The 17,497-nt window shown below is 47.8% G+C and overlaps 1 protein-coding gene across 8 annotated transcripts in view; it reads left to right on the top strand.

Moving 5' to 3' along the window:
- The window catches only part of NAV2 (neuron navigator 2), a 690,497-nt gene that overhangs the window by 311,868 nt on the left and 361,132 nt on the right, over window positions 1-17,497 (top strand). For 4 of the 8 annotated variants that reach the window (XM_010987472.3, XM_031459891.2, XM_031459883.2 and 1 more), the window contains exon 1: window positions 14,215-15,299. The exons of 2 other annotated variants lie outside the window; for them this stretch is intronic. In XM_010987472.3, the coding sequence (XP_010985774.3) occupies window positions 15,042-15,299 (258 nt within the window). In that variant the 5' untranslated portion in view covers window positions 14,215-15,041. Of the gene's footprint in view, window positions 1-14,210; window positions 15,300-17,497 lie in introns of those variants that run through there. 2 more of the 8 variants (XR_010383379.1, XM_064492506.1) reach the window with 2 other exon arrangements.

Here is a 17,497-nt window from a genome sequence, read left to right as displayed (position 1 = left end):
ACGTAAGGGAAAAAAAAAACAAAACAAAACTGGGTTGCCACCCACACCATTGTGCTAAGAATAACTTCTATCCCAGCAGTAGAGCTGGTCAGAATCACTTCCTAGTGTTTAAATCTAGAATTAGGTGTGAAGATTCAGAAAGTGCATGTGTCCATTTTGAGTCTGAAGCTGGCATGGGACCTGAAACTTGGAAGTCTGACCAAAAAACCAAGAAATCTAAACATCCAAACACTTAAATACCCGAAAACCTGTCTCATGTTGAACATCTTTTTTCCCTTTTGTGTGTTGCATGGATCTCATTTAGTCTTTCTTGCCAGTTTGTCCAGGATTTGGTTTTAAGTGTCGACTTGATTTACTCAGACAGGGCGTGGTTCAGCTCAGCATCTCATTGGGGAGTTCTCCACCAGGAGGATCTCTCCATGACCAGGATCATAGGTTTACTGGTTTCAGGCTGAAACTGAGTTTTTTAAGCATTTGGATATCTGGCTTTTGGAATAGGATTGTTTATCCTTTAATCTTCCAAATAAATAGAATCATCCATTCTTTTAAAATCTCTTTCCAGAATGTCAGTGTTGTGCCAGGCACCATGCTCCATAGGCACCAAGGCCATGGAGTACACACAGTAAGATGCCTTCTCCACTCCGCTGAAGATTACAGTCTGATACCAGAGATTCCCTAACCCTGGCTGCACAGTACAATCATCCGGGGGCTTTTCAAAAGTACTTTTTATGTGTATTTTCTTTAATCCTCACAATAACCCTACCAGATAGATTCTGCTGTTGTAGTCATCTTGAAGATGGGGAAACTGAGGCACAGTTGGTGGAATCACTTGCTCTGGGATATATAGCATCACAGAGAGAAGAGGACCACAAGTGGTCTGCCTTCAAAGAGCTGCGCTTACTGCTGAGCTGTCCTGCCTCTTTGGGTGTGGAAGTGTGACAGGGGATGGTGTGTCTGGAGATGGCGGGGGCCTGGGGCAAAGGAAAATCCAGGGAAAGGAGGCTGGAAAGGTGGGTGAAGGCAGGGCAGGAAGGGCCACGGGAACCCAGACCAGAAGATGGGATTTTATCCAGTGGATGATGGAGATTGCTGCCACCTATGCCAACCAGAGTAAGAAGACACTAGCTCGGGGGCTCGGTATGTATTTCTACAGACTGAAAAGTAGGTCAGTGTTTTGGAAGAGAGCACTGAGGTGCAGGAGCTCTGTGACGGCAATCAGCTCTGACAGCAGCTCCGTGCTGAGTGGGGAGGAATGTGAGAAGGGCCTCCCACTCCTTTCCCCTACTGAACTCTTGCTTCAACGTGTTATCTGGACCTCAGGGGTCAGCCCCAGAGCAGCTGGCTGCGTGCCTTCCTTCCTTGGAAGCTGCATTGTCGACCCAGCGCCAGTGCCCGCTCTGTTCATCAAGCCCATCAAAAGCTCCCCACACAGTTGCCGGATGTGGGCTCATCAGAGCACATGGCTGAGAGCTAATGGGGCAGCCAGGGAAGAAGTGGGAACCCCTGTCCCTGCCTATTACCTAAGCTAGGAGAGACGCTCCCTACCCCCTTGAAAGCAGTCGATGGTGATAGTTACACATATGAGCCTGGGGTGGAATCCCAGCTCCAGCACTTAACTATGTGATCTGGGGCAAGTCCCCTGACCTCTGTGGAGATCAGCTTTCTTATCTGTAAAATGGAGTGGCCATTCCTAACCTGCAGGTTGGTTTTAAGAATTGGAGATACCATTCATAAAGTACTCAGTAAATGTGTCTCTGGCTCCCAGTAAAGGGCACCTGCTGTTATGCCTGGTTAGCTGTCCCTCCATGTCCTAAACCCCTATGGGTCTCAGGAGCCCAGGCTGAGAGCCACGGAATGACCCCCTTATTCTGCAGCTGAGAAAACTGAGGCCTAAAAGGGACCTGTGACTTTCCCAGGGTCACCTGGAATCTGAACAGCAGAACTGGGAGCAAGAGGTGCCTGTGAGAGGCCTCACCGAGCAGGCTGAGAAGTTCAAGTCCAGCTTGGCCATGGCCACTCACAGCCTTTGCTCTGGTTTCCTCCCTCCATGATGGCATGGATACAACCTTTCTGGAACGGTTGTGTGGACGAATAAGCTGTCATTCCAAAGTGCTGAAAAGTACTCCACAGGTGCCAAATCATGACTCTCCATGGATGTCAACACCTCGATTGGCATGCCTTCCTGCCAGATGCAAGCTGCATGAGGACAGTGCATGTGTGTGCATGTGCAGGGGCTAGGGGAAGGGACGAGGAAGGAGAGCAGCACGTAGAAGATGCCAGATTTTCCAGAGCCTCTTTCCATACCCGAATCCCTGTGCACTGTGGCTTAGCCCCCACCCTATCACGCAGACAGATGTGCTCTCTTTCTACCTGGGTCCTCAGCACCCTACTTTCAGCACCTGCCGGAGGAAGGTATGAGCCACTTGGCTGAGGGGCTGTGACTTGCCCAACTTTCAGTAAACAAGCAGCAGAGTCCGGGACTCTGTCCTGGGTGGCTGGTATCAAATAGGGTGTCATGAACAAAGCCTGGAATTGGGAATCAGACAATTCAAGATCTGAATCCCTGTTCTACTGCTTCCTAGCTGTGCGACCTTGATAAAATGACTGTGTTATCTATCTGCGCCTCAGTTTCTTCATCTGTGAAAGGTAGAAAATCTGCATTATTTGGAGACATTAAATGAGAGAGGCACATAACTCTGGCACATAACTGTTTCATTCCCACCCCAAACCCTGCCACCATCCCTGTGGCTTTCTGCACCTGGATAACCATGGTGCCTGGGCTGAAATGTGTTGATTTTAAGTGTGGATTTAGAAGCGTCAGAGAGATACCAGTGTGAGGAGGTGGTTGCTGAAAGCAAAGCCTGCCTTCCCCAAAGAGGCATCTTCCTTGGATATGATGGCCTCAGCCCCTTAGGTGTCTGGAATAAAAGCAGCCATTGGCGGTGGGGGAGGGGGACACCTGCATTGACAGCCCATGGCTGAAGAATGGTATAGTACCCAGAATGGATGTCTTGCATATAACAGATATGCTCATAGCATGATCGGGGGTACCTCGCTACGAAGTTTGGCAGGAGACCAGGTGAGGAGAGGGCCGATGTGGGCTGGGGCTGCAATGAGAGAAGCTGAACCTCTCTGTGCTTCTCTCAGCCTGCAGAACCTCAAGGAAGTATTTATGGAGAGGTTCCATCACCCTCTCTCTGGCTTCTTTTCTCTGCCTGGTCCATTCTGGATGCCCCAGTTCTGAGGAGATAGCTCCCTTTCCCAGGATGTTGGATGGTGCCCATGAACCACTCTCAGAGAGGCAGGGGTCCCCATTGGGCTCACAGCCTCAAGTTCTCAGCCTTCACTCAGTGTCTTACTATGGAAATTTCCACACATTCAGGTATACTCACAACAAGGGGTCATGCGGTGACTTCAGAGTAGGTGGGAGAGGAACTGTGACTTGAACTTACTGTGTGCCAGGAAAAATGATCATAATGGTGGTAGCAGTGACCATGTATCAATCACTGATTTAGTGCTTTACACATATTGATTCATTTAATCCTTCCAGCAACTTTGTGAGGGACGTACTGTTATAAGCCCCACTTTACGGATGAGAAAACTGAGGCATCAGAGGTTAAATAACTTGTCTAAGGTCACACTGCTAGTAAGTAACAGAATTCAAAGCAACGTGGTCAGACTCATACGATCCAACTCCAGCGTTACTCTTTCAACCACTGTACCCAACTCTATTGCCTCTCTAATCTTGCCCCAATGTCCCGGGGGTGGGGGGTGTCTTAGTAATGACACAGGTGAAGAAACCGAGGCTCAGAGAGGTTAAGTCACTAGGCCAAGGTCACACAAGGTCAACCAGTTAAGTGTCTATGCATGACTGTAGGACTCTTTTCCATTTCACTGAGGAGCTTCCAGGAGAGGAACTGGAACCTTGACATCATCTCTTATGCCACAGGTAAGGGGAAGGAGAATGTACAGGGGGGACCCAGGTCTCTGCTCGCTGCCCAACTCTCCACCTCAAGCACAATGGCAGACAGGAATGAAAGCCTCATCCTCACCTCTTTGCCTTTCATCCCTCACCCCCATACCACCCCTACACCACCCCAACATCACCCCAACAAACAGCATCCCAACATCACCCCAAACATCACCCCAAACATCATCTCTTCAGGAGCCTTGGCTGCCTCGACAGTCTAGGTTCTTTATCTGCTAACATAGCACCTGCCTCACTTAGTAATTACATGTCCAGGGCTGTGATGTTGTAATCAGTGTCCATTTTCCTGATTACATTGTGAGCTCCATGAGAAAAGAACTTCAATTCTTACTAACATTGTATCACCAGTGATTAGCTTGCTGTCTGTCATTCAGTAGCACCAAACTATGATTTAAGTGAATGAATGAATGAGTAGAGCACCTACAAAGTTGTAGACTCACACTGGGCTCTCTGCCTTCATTATCCCAAATCCATGCAACAACAGAGTGAGATAGTTACCATCCGCCCCATTTTCCTGATAAACAAACTGAGGGTCAGAGACATGAAGTGACCCTTGCTCAGTCAATGGGAAGTGAAATCAGGATTCCCACCCAGGTCTGCCTGACTCTGGCCCCCATCTTCTCCTTCACATCACTCAGAGAAGAACCCAGAAACAAAGAGCAGTGATGAGGGTTCTGTCCAAGTTCCTCCTCAGGAAGGAAAATGGGTCATGGATACCAGACAGGAGTGAACATCAAGAATAAAGGATCAAAGGCAAGGAAAGAGCTAAAATGGTCATGGGAAGGGATTGTAGCAACCTGTCTTTGATAGTTCAGCAGGAAATCAGCCTTGCAGGCCAGATGCCTTGGAAGACTGGATTCTCCATCTCCAAACTCGACTCTTTAGGTTCCCCTCTCCCCACGGGAAGGATGAAACCCTAACAAGCAAATGGTTCTGAACAGGAATTCATTCAACATCCCCAAGTTCAAAAAGATGGCCTTTGTGGAAACGAGGAAGCCAGGATGACAGTGCTTGACTGTCTTTGGTGCAGCCTTAGGGAGACTGTGTTAGATTCATATTTGACATATGTCCAGAATGCCTGGAGGAAAAATGTTTGATAAATAGATCAGCGAATGTCTAAAAGTTTTGCACAATGTGGAGCTTCAAGAAAGATGCCAGTTTTTTTAAAAAAATTGATTGAATGGTGTCTTGCCCCACTGTTTGTAAAACTACCTTCCTAGGTCAAAAAATAAAAGAAAATCCCTTTGTATTTTGTTCTTTTCCACCCTTCAAGCTTTGAGGTTTTATTTGCCTTGGGTTGGGAGAGCGAGTGGAAATCAACACAGCTGTTTATGTTTAGTGGCTTCGAATGATCTCAGGGCTCAAAAGATCCTCACGGGTGTCTCTGCTTTGTTGACAGTTTTTAGACCAGCTTTGAGCTCAGCTAAGGGGTAATGTGAACTAGAATTCCTCTTTATGTGTGCCCAGCAGGGTTCATGTCAGGCATACCGGGGCCCACTTTCTTCCCCATCTTCTCTCTTTCTGCAAGATGAGGACTCTGTCTTCAGGCTCTTGTCGTGGCTTATAGAGATAGCTTGGTAGATCAGGGAGAAAAGAATGAATTTCCTAGTCCCTCTGCTCAGGGGTGGTCTTGGCACCTCTGCCGAGGAGGATTCTATTAGGAGCTGCTTCTCTGGGAGGCAGGGAAATGAGGCAGGCTCTCTGGAGTAACTGTTCCTGGTTGTCTTAGAAGGAGGAAATCCTTCAAAATCGGTGATTTTGTTATATAGAGTCATCCTTCGGTATATGCGGGGGAGATTGGTTCCAGGGTCCCCTCAAATACCAAAATCTGTGAGATACTCAAGTCCCTTCAAGTCCCTTCTATAAAATGATGTAATATTTGCATATAACCTACACACGTACTTTAAATCATCTGTGGGTTGCTTATAATACCTAATACAATGCAAATGCTATGTAAATACTATGTAAATAGTTGCCAGGGCACAGCAAATTCAAGTTTTGCTTTTTGGAACTTTCTGGAATTTCTTTTTTTAATATTTTCCATCTGCTGTTGGTTATATCCATGGATGCGAAACCCACGGATACAGACGGCCAACTGTATATAGATCTTATATATTTATGTATATAACTAAACTGGATTTAACTGAACTGGATTTTAGCTTATCTAAAACTGGATTTTAATCTTTGATAGCTAACACAGTTTTTGTCTGTTCATTTGGGAGAGGACTCATCTATCTTGCTGGAAAAGGAAGAGGGCAGAGATGGATATAATCTAGCTAACTTCCATCTCACCAACATTTGGCACAGGGCTTGGTTCATTATAGGGCTTCATAAGTGTCCCTTGAATAAATGAAAGATTGAAACCAGTAAAGATATTTATTTGAAAAATGCAGGAAAATCCTGTGGAAAAGTAAGTTGAAATCAACCATAATTTCAACCCTTTAACAGTGATATAAAAATAAAAAGGAATTGCCAGTCTCCTAACTTGATCCTCAGAAATAGCCCCTGTTAATACTGTGATGTGAATTCCTTCCTTCTCCTTCGCTTTATAAATGTATTTATTTATACATATGTAAACACACATAAATATATTAGCAAATTTTAACAGTGGCCAAACACGTATGTAAATAATGATAAACATCTCCACTACAAATACATTTTAAATGAAGGAAAAAGAATCACAAGATGCATACCAAAGGTCTAAATGAATTTTTTTTAATGTACCCACTGTTGAGCTTTTTCATGCCAGCACACTTTTTTATGAGCCCAGACCTGCAAGAGTTAACTGCCCCAAGCCCTCCTCTGAGAGCCCTGAACCCTGGGCACTGCCCACCTCTCCCTTTCCCGTGGGGCAGGCCAGACATTGGCCAGGAGCAAATGCTCACCAGGCCCCGTGCCTGGGGCAGAGTCAGAGTGATGGCATGAGACACACAGGGCGATAGCAGTAACCAAAAGAGGAAATGCGGTAGAGGGAGCAGCCGGAGCATCCTCGCTCCTTGCCTGGAGGCCCGCACTGAGCAGAGGTCAGGCCGTTGGATGCAGTCTGCATCACTGACTCCTAGGCAGCATTTGGGCAATTACCCGACTGTCTTTGAGTTGCACGGGCAGCTAGAGTGGCTAAGCAAGTCTCTGAAAAAGAAAATCTTGCAAAGAAAGTCATAGAAGGCCTGGGTTTTTCGAGATTGGCTGTACACATTGATAAAAATTGTCCAGGTTACCACCTCCATAATCCCCTACTCTATAGTTTGACGGAGCAAAGTTTTGTAGCATTTGTTAAAGTGGTGCTTTTCAATTTGCTTGCACCCAGGAGTTTTACTAACAGACAAATGCTTGGGCCCCACCCCCAGAGAGTCTGATTTTGGTCCAGGGTGGGACCTGGGCAGCCTTGGTGTTTTAATTCCACAGGTGCCTCTAATGGACAGCCAAGCAAAGTGTTAGGACCAACTGTTTCGCCCGAGTGCTTGTTTAAAATGCAGACACGTAGATTCAGAATACTAGATCTGTGGGGGATGTGTGGTTAGGGATCTGTTCCTTTAACCCCCAGTGATTCTCAGGCTTCCTGTTCAAGGACCACGGGTCCTCACCTCCCAGTGGATACCCGCAGGCAGTGAGCATCATGCAAGCAGGCCCCCTAACTGCCTGGTGCCCATTCCTTGCCTCGCTCTAAGGCCACTATCATTCACAACCTGGGTGGTTACCAAACCTTTCTTCCTGTATCTTCGGCTGTGGAATGGAGTAGTCGTGTCACCATACAGGAGTGCTCCAGGTGGTGGCTGCAATGGTGCGAATAAAGCAAATCTTGACAAGGGGTTACTATGATCATTTCTACTGTTAACATTATGATGGTTATTCCTTTGATAATATACTGTCTAGTGTTCACAGTCCAGGCTCTGGAGTTTGAACCTCTGAGTTCAAATCCTGCTTTTCCATTTAATTAGCTGTGGGGTCTTAGGTAAGATGCTAAACTCTCTCTGGGCCTTAGTTTTCTCTTCTGTAAAATGAAAATGACAATCCTCATCCACCTTGTAGGACTGTTGTGAGAATTAAGAGAATGTAAAATGCTTATCATGGTCCCTGGCACATAGTACGAATACCTTCATAAATTATAGTTTTTATCAGCATCCTCATGATTCTGGCTCAACTCTGGGTTGTCTGGTGTAATGTATGGGAAGTTGAAAGGATAATACAACACAAGGCATATACTTTTTAAAAAGATCAGTCTGAAACTGAATTAACTAGACCTCTCAGTTGCTAGAATTGTTTTCTTCATCTGTAATAGTGAAAATGTGGGTAGAGAATTAAAACTAATGAGCAAACAAAAAAGCTTGCAGTAGGATCCAGCCTCAAATCTGGGCATATTCTGCTCAGTCTCCTTGCCTCCACCTTTACTTCCTGCAGGTATAGACCTAGATGGTGCTCACTCTAAACTATAGAAAGATCTTCAGGAAGCCATGAGGGTGGACTTGACCTTAGCCAAAGGCATGAACTGGAGAATCGAGGTGTGCTCATTTTCCTCTCCTCCTACTTCACCTCTGCCCACACATATAATCTTGATATTCATCTTTTATATACATCTTCCCTGGTCCTGTCTCTTTGTCAGGAGATATTCTTATTTGCATTTGCTTGGCAGTCTTATCCCACATCAAGTGGGAAGCCCAATTCCCTCTGCATTGTTCTGTATATCACTGAGTTGGGGGAATAAAGATGGTGGTGGGGGTGAGGCACAGTTATCTCAGCCATCCCTGACTCTGAATTTCGGCTCCCATTAAACTCAGGCTCTTATGCTATTCCCTGGTCTCCTCTTTCTACTCCATAAGGAACCCAGATTCAGTACTCAGCTTTTTAAAAATAATTCTCCCTCATCCAAAGAAAGATCTAGTTACTTAAAGCATTTCATAGCATAGCAGCTTTATTGCTATTTGGGGGGAGAGGAAAGGAATTCCTTTGCCACTTCTTCTGTCCCCCCCTTGGAGTCTCTTCATATTGCTTTAGATACTCCATGTTGGGGACCCTTTACACTAAACCTCTTCCAGGAAAAGGAATTTTTCTCACATACTATGGGCAACCATATGGGTTGACTTCTGGGCTCTGGGCTGGCTTTTGAATATCCAAATGCTCACTTATGTTATCTCTAAGACCATGTACTCAGAGTCTGTCTCTTGAGTAGCCCAGATGTGGCTGAATTTGAAATTTCAGACTTGCCTCTTCCCTAGTGCCTGGCTCTGGAAGGAAGTGAGACGTGATTTATATTCCTACTGATATGGTTTATTTACACATCCTTCCCCCACCTACAGAAGGCAAAAGTAGTCACAGCCTAAGTTTTAAATAAGAATGTTTTTCCTTTATTACATTTATTCTTATTAATATTTAGCCACTTTTTTTTTTTTGTATTTCAGTTGTCTTTTTATTAGCCATTATCTTTATCTAATGTAGGTTTTCTTCAAATCCTCTGTGGAATGAAGCAAGATGTAAACAAAGGAATATTTCCTAGACTTGACTTACAAAGGTGAGAGAAGGGACTCAGGCAATTAGAGTTTCAACACTCACGGTGGAAAGGAGATTTCTTTGCATTAAGCTTCAGTTTTTTGTTAACCAGAAAGTTAGTTTCATCAGAATACCTGCTAACCCCATGGATAGTTGATGCTCCTTTGTGCCTCGTGTATCACAGTTTATTCTGCCCTGCTTCTGTTGGAGTGGTGGTTCTACTATTTGTCATTTATTTCCCTGTTTCCTTGCTGTGTGCTCTCAGTTTTTCAGTTGTGGAAAAGGGCAACCCTCTGGCTGGAACCAGTGACTGCATCATTCTTTGAACTTGAGAGGAGGGAATGAGCCCTTATTTGTTCCGCATCACGATGTCCAAAGCCCAGCTCTCAACAACTTATTCATTGAATTAATGATTGGGCCACATCACATCCAATTATTCAATAGTTTCCTATGTATTTGTTTGACATTTAGTCAGGCTCATTGCCTTAAACGTCTGTGTACACACACACACACACACACACACACACACACACACACACACACACTCACACGTACTCCTCACCCCCCAGCATCTGCAACTGGGAGAACCCACAGTCTTCAGTTCCCAAAAATAGCCCAGAGATCACCACTGAACATATTGATCTGCACATAGATCCATCTGGAAGAAGGCAGATCAGAAGCAAGGGGGAGGGGTACAGACTTTCTAAATAGCTGGTCTACGGTTCTCACCTCAGCTTCTCTGCAGTGTGAGATGAGTGGGCTCTTAATTCAGCCACTACCAAAGGTGAGCATTTGTGCCATCACTGAAATGTGTGTCCTAAGTTGCCAACCCATGTCAATTAAGGAAAAGTGCCTTTTTGAAAATAAGCTAGTCTGATTTTTTTTACTCCCCAATAAACTCAAGAATGTTTGGCTTTTTGTTATTATTCCAGAGACTTGCAGTATGTCCCTTCATCATTTATAGTCAAGGGTCTCCAAGAGCCTATTGACTCTTTCCCCCAGATCGCTGCATTTTTTTTTTTTTTTTTTTTGGTAGTAGGCTGGGGTTTAGATGTCTCAGGCTCTCACAGGACTGTCTTCTTGGGAGGTCAGGCACAGCCAGGGGTCTTTAACTCAGATAAAGGATGGGTTGATGGGGCTGGTCACTTGCAGGTGAGCTCTGAAGCCCAATTTACAGTCAACTAATCACCAGCGGCTGAAGTTGAGGATCAGAAAGTAGCACAGCTGGCATACCCTGACCTGAGGATGGCTCTCACAACTGGAGAACTGCCCCACTGCTGTGGATGATGCTTCCGTCTGTGGTCCTGAGAGTTTTGGTAATATGGTTCAAACTGAGTGATTTCGAAAGTTGAGAGTCAGACCAAAGGAAAAGAGAGAAGGGTTGTCAAAGTTGAGATTTAAAAGAGTGGGCTGTCTACAGTGCATATAAAAAAAAAAGCAATTAAAAAAATCTAGATAGTGTGTTCTTTCCAAAGCAGTTTGCCATTCTCAGAACCATTAACTTCTTTAGCTACCAATGCTTGCCAAACTTACTGATTTAAAATGACTTCATTCATGTTAGCACAGCATCCATGTGAAAGGAGTAACTTTATAGGACATATTTATAATTTGAGACTATCTTATTTAAGGAGGAATTATGCAATTATCTCTTTTGCCCCAGGGAAAAAATAGCTTCCCCCCCCCCTTCTCTGGTTATAATGAAAAATTATTTTGCTTTAAAGAAGGACAATGAAGGTTTACAGGAAATATATAAAGAGAGATGAAAAATTTTCCAGGAAAGAGCAAATAAAATTATTAAAGGGATGAGGAGGCAGGGAAAGAAATCTGGAAACATACTAAAAGATTCACTCATTTTCCATCAAGAAAGATGAGAAATGATCAGACTTTAGTTAAATCAGACAGGGTTAAAGTGAATGCTCTTATGTTTACCAAATCCTAGAGTATCAGGAAGACGTACTTTTCAAAAAAAGAATGCGCTGTTTTTCATATTAGTACATGTTTGAGGGTCTCAGAACCCAAAAAATGATCTTGGTAGCAAATATGATTTAAATGGGAGATCAGAGGTGGCAAATATAGAGCACGTCTGCCACTATTTCCATTTCTGTACTCATGACGGACCTTATTAATTGATCAGGCTGCTGTTTCCAACTTAGCTAGATAGAGGCACTCTCCAAATTCTTTTCAGCACAGTATGACAAAGTCACTTAACTAGAGATGGCCCTTGAGCTGAAGCCCTTAAGCTACCTATGGTTTAGCCTTACTACTCAAAGTGTGAGCTCCAAACCATCAGCAGGGGCGTCACGTGGGAGCATATTCTGAAACCAGAATCTCAGCCCCATTCCAGACCTACCCAATCAGAATCTGTATTTTATTTTATTTTTTAACATCTTTTTATTGAGTAATAGTCATTTTACAATGCTGTGTCAAATTCCAGTGTAGAGCACAATTTTTCAGTTCTACATGAACATACATATATTCATTGTCACATTTTTTTTCGCTGTGAGCTACCACAAGATCTTGTATATATTTCCCTGTGCTATACAGTATAATCTAGTTTATCTATTCTACATTTTGAAATCCCAGTCTGTCCCTTCAGAATCTGTATTTTAGTAAGATCTCCAGTAATTCTTATGTATATTAAGTTTTAAGCAGCCGGGGAAGAGCAGTGAATGCATGATATCTTCATTAGGGTGGAAGTTCTGAAACCTAAGTGTGCATCAGAATCACTGGGTTAAACCTTTGGTAAACCTAGATCACTTGGCCATCTCCAGAACTTTTGTTAGAAGATCTGGGGTGGGGCTTATCAAACAAGTTCCCAGGTATTGCTGCTGCTGGTAGTGGACTGGGGACCATACTCAGAAAAACTGCATTAGAGCCATGGAAATACTTTGGAATGTCTCCATGACCTTTAAAGTTAAAGACTGCAGTATGTTTCTATAACTCTTGGTAGAACCAGAATTCTGGGTAGGGGAGAGTCCCAATGTTTTATACAGCATAGCATCTATTATGACCTTATGTACCTGGACCTAAAAGGCTCTCCCCCTGGAGAATTGCTGCTAGCATCACTCACTCATCAATTTGATAACAATCTGAGTACCTATTCTTTCCACAGCATTATACTTAATGTTGAGAGAATCTAATGAAGGTTAAAAACGCAGTTCCAAACTTCAAGAGGCCTACTCTTTAAGATGAAAATAAACAGGAAACGATAAATAACAAGGTGGCATCAGATGGTAAAGGGCTGAGTGCTAACTAAGTGGCACAGACCACGTGTGCTTTAATTGCAGAGGGAGGAATACCTGAAATTAGATAGAAGACTGTGCATCTCAGCCTAACTAGAGTAGAAAGTCGCTACACAGAATGGGTGAAAGATAGGTGAGGGAGGGAGCAGGCCAGGGTAATAAGTCACCTACTTATTTCTTAATGCTGCTTAAAGAGATTGTTTTTAAAACTTTGAAGTTTCCTGCCATCTGGGTAATGAGAAATCAGTGCTATTGAAAGTCAGGCTATAGGCTGGGCATACTGTGAAAACCTGTATCTCAGAGACAGAGAACAGAGACAAACAGCTTATAAATAGAGATGGCTGGGGGTGGGGGGAGTAGGAGTAATTTAATAACAGGGATCATAATACCCAACTTCTACTGGTCTCTCATTGCCAGGGACCTGTGCTAAACGACTGTCATGAACTATCTCATTTATCCAAACAACAGCATATTATATATACGTAGTCGAACCCCCTCATTACTCCTAGTGAAAACCGAAGCTCTATAAGGATGTATGTAAAGTCAAAGAACTTGCCTGATTTAAATCCAGGAAGTTCTACAGGGTAGGGGCTCCTCATCTATGAATGGCGAGGGGTCTGACCTGCCTGTATCATTTCTTCCAATTGTCAGCCAGGAAGCCATAGAGCACCTGAGACAGGAGAGAAATCCTCGGGCGAATTAAAGTCAAGTCGAGGAACCTGTGGGGCCAGTGCGTCCGAGGCGCGGACAGGGAGGGGCTCCTACATGAAACGCAGCAAGATTTAACCTGAGCCAGCCTAGGTCGTGAAGCTTCTGCCGGCTTCCTCCGGCCACTCTAATTACAGAGTCTGTGGTAGGTTGCAAGGAGGAGGTGTCTTAGGGCGGGAGGCTTCCTCGGGTATTGTATTTGCCTATAAATACTTCAAATAGTTAAGTGAAATGTGCAGCCTTTGAAAGCTGGAGAGGAAGTTATTGGGAGGCCCCCCGGCCCGGCTGGAATAGCTGGCAGAAAAGAGAAGAAATGGCTGGCGCGTCCTTAACGCGGGAGACGAAGAACAGCCCTGCCCAGACCAGATGGGGGGCCGCGGGGCTGCAGGCGCGACTCCGGAAGACTCAGACCGTTAAGGTGACCAGAACAATTTGAAAAAGAAAACAAACTTCCCCGAGCCGTGCCCGCGGGGGCCCAAGGCGGGCGTTTGCGTTCGAAAGGGCATTTTTCAAAAGGTTTCGGGGACGCGGGGGTGTCGGCCCGCCGGGAAGCGCGCGGCTGGAGCTCTGCTGCAGAGCGGCCACCAGCCGGCTTTGTACTTGCGGCCAAGCTCGGCCCCAGAGTTTCGGCGGCGGCCCGTGAGTTGAGGCCACGCCCCCTTTGCAGTGAGAGCCACGGCCGCTGATTGGCCCGCCGCGGACCAATGGGGGCGCCAGGGCGGCCCGGGCTGTCAGCGCGCGCCGCAGCCGCGCTGGTCGCAGCCTGCCTTCCCCTGCCCTGAGCCCCGCAGTCAGCGCAGCCTTCCCGGGAAGTGCGGCGGCCGCTCGCGAGCGCTGCCCGGCCCAGCCCGCCAGCCGCGCGTCTCGGTGCCCGCGCCCCACGGCCACAGCTTTGCGCTATAGCGCACGGAGCATGTGCAGACTCGCAGGCGCTGAGGTGCTGTCTGTCCGGGGGGCTTCTGGGCAGTGATGAACGACTGTCACGCCTAGAGAGACCTTTCGGGGGCTCTCGCCGCGCCTCTGCGGCGCGGGTGACACTGCGGTGCTCGCGATCAGGGCGGCAGCTGCCTCTCAGTGAAGACGTCTTGGGGTCCGTGCCCTCTCCCTCTTCTTCCTCTTCTCGCTCCTTCCCTCCCGCGGCTGCTCGCTCCTTAGCTCTCCGGCTCACACCCGTAGCCTCCCGGAGCCGGAGGCGTACATCCCCGCAGCTTCTCTTCCAAAGGAGCCTCCTCACTTCGGAGATGCAGTGACAAGTTAATATGGGCATCCAAGCTTCGGGTTCCCAGGAGGAGAATCGCAAGAGGCAACGGTCCCTGAGCGTCCAGAGCCCTTGAATAGGCTGCCCAGGAGGGGCGTGAGACCAGACTGCAGCATCTGTCTAGGTGTCCAGCTGAGCGTCGCGACCAGTCCTCCGCCCCATCCCGGCACCGCGAAGGCGCGCTCACCAGATTGCTCCGAGATCCCCGACCCGAGGATTTTTTTTTTTCTTTCCCTCGGCTGGTGGTGGGCGCCTCGCGGGCCGAGGCCCGGCGCCTGCTCTGCTGCCCGCGCTGCCTTTAGCGGTCGCCTCCGCCGCCGCTGCCAGGGACGTGCTGGGAAAACCGAAGCCCCGGGAGAAGATGCCGGCTATCCTGGTCGCCTCCAAAATGAAGTCGGGACTACCCAAACCGGTGCACAGCGCCGCGCCCATCCTGCACGTGCCCCCAGCCCGGGCCGGCCCCCAGCCCTGCTACCTCAAGTTGGGAAGCAAGGTGGAGGTGAGCAAGATCGCCTACCCTAGCCAGATACCCCTGAAATCGCAGGGGCTGCAAGAGCCGGCGGGGGAGGGGCTCCCGTTGCGGATGAGCGGCTCCGTGGAAAACGGGTTCGATACCCAGGTGAGAGGAACTGTGTGCCAGGGCTCTGTTCTGGGGGAAGGGTGAATACTTTTTTTTTCCCCCTTAGCAGAGGGGAGGTTGACATGGCTGGATAGGGGAGAGGGCAGAGAAGGGAACCATTCCGCTTAGGCCGGCAGATTGGGAGATGCGCGAGGAGAGTGGGCTGGCCAGTGGGTGTGGCCCTGGTGACCGAGGTTTGCCTTAAGGAGCTCTGCGAGACCGGGTTCGGGCTTGTGTGCGGCCTCTTCCTGGGGGCAGCACGGTCAGGATGTTCTCAAAAAAACAAAAAACAACAACAACAACAAAACGTGCGCCGCGCTAAACATGTGAGGTTCTGCTTGTGGAGAACTTGGTCCCAAGAAGACATTATCTACTGCAGCGGCTGTCTGTCTGTCGATTCTGCAGATTCTGTCCCTGGCAAGGAACGATCTGCGGCCTCGTAGGGCTCCACGCCCCCTGGCCTGGCTGCAAGATCCAGGAAAAGGGGTCTGGGAATGGCAGTGTACCTGCTCCCCTCAGCTGGAAGATGCCTGCCCCTGCCCCACCCTTCGAACTGACAGGATTACAGGCACAGTGCTGGGACTGCTGTAGGAGTGCCCGGTGCAACAGCGGAGGCTGGCAGCTGGAGACTCCTAGCGTCTTGGCTGGCTTTTGCGGTGGGGCGGGGGTGGCTGCCTCAGAATGGCGGCCTGAAGCTAAGCCCCTCCTTCCTAGGTAGTAGATCCCGGTGCGGGTAGCCCGGGTGACTGGGGGTGGCGGAGGAGGATGGCTTGAAAAGAATTGGTGACTTCTACCTTTCCATACAGAGCCCGCATCACCCAATTCGGCTGGGTGACAGGCCCTGGCCATGCAATCTCTTTTAAGGAAATCGGCAAGGGCCAATCAGGTTCTCCTGGCCTCCTGCCCTCTCTGCTGCTTTTTTTCCCTCTTCTGGTAGGAGGGAGCAGGGGCATGCTGTATTTTCTTGGCAGTGAGTCAGCAGGGACTTTTGGGGACAGGCGGACCTGACGGATGTGACTGTCCCGGTCAGGAGAGGTGGGAAGCCAGCGGGGGAGGTAGTTTGGGGCTGGTGTCAGGGAAGTGGCAACAGACCAGCTGACCTTTTTGGCACTTACTCTCTGCTGACCCTGTCTCCACCTTCTCCTGGAGCTTTCTCTGATCAGAGGCTAGAACTCAACACATTCCTAGCCTTTCTGATGGAGGGACTGGAGCTGGAAGCTAATTGTAAGCAGACTTTTGGAACTCTGGACTGGAGAAGGCCCTCAAAGCAGATTAGCTCCCACGCCAGGCTGATAAGCATGCCCTTTGCTGCTGCACTTGCTAAACATTTTTGGAAGCTGACAGGTTTGAGTGATGGCATGTGGGAGGAAGGCAAGATTTCCCCTAAGGCTCCCCGGGCCTGTCTCTGCTAGGGTTTTGTGCTCTGCGCTCTGTTTTCTGCTGTTCATCATGGGATTTTTACAGGGGGCTTTGAAATGGGAATAATCTTGGGGAGAGGGCACTCTTGTGAGGATTTCCCCTGCATCTTCAGAGGTGGAGCTGATGAGGTGTGGTAGGTGGTATGCGGGAGGCCAGACCAGTGACCCTGGGAGGTGACACACACCCTCCAGCCTGATGAGGAGAACCTGAGGAATGAGAGGAAAGTGGACACTGGGATTTTTCCTACCCAGGCAGCTGCTCTGCCTTTGCCCATTTGACCCTTCATTTAATGAACACTGTCAGAGGACTTGTAATGGGCAGGCTCTGGAAAGGTGATTCATCACCCTCTTCCCTGAAAACATGTTCTCCAGCTGCTACTGGAAGGGCTGGCATAGTTCAGTTCCCTCAAGGCTTTGCTTCTCTCCCTGACCTTTGGCCCACAGTCCGCAGAATGCCACCATCTCACCTGCCTCGCCCTCGCTGGGACCTTATGCACTGACCATGAAGATGGTTTGGTTGGACTGCTAAGGAAATTGGCCTCTCCCCAGTAGGCTATCCTGGGCCCACCTGCCCTTTCTTTATCCATGTTTGGGCTTCCTGGGGGGCTCTTCTTGTGACAGGCACAGATCCATGTTCTCTCTGCCCCACCCTGGCATCCAAGTGACGTTGACAAAAGAGCTTTTCCCGTCTTTGGACAGGGCTTCTTCCCCCTCTGCCTGACATGGTGACCACCTGCCATCCAGGAAAGCCTCTCCATATGGCTGGAAGTCTGTCTGGCT

This window comes from Camelus dromedarius, chromosome 12 (genome assembly GCF_036321535.1).
Source record: "Camelus dromedarius isolate mCamDro1 chromosome 12, mCamDro1.pat, whole genome shotgun sequence".
Lineage (NCBI taxonomy): Eukaryota > Metazoa > Chordata > Mammalia > Artiodactyla > Camelidae > Camelus > Camelus dromedarius.
The sequence above is the reverse complement of the archived record's forward strand: the minus strand, read 5'-3'. Positions and strand labels throughout refer to the sequence as shown.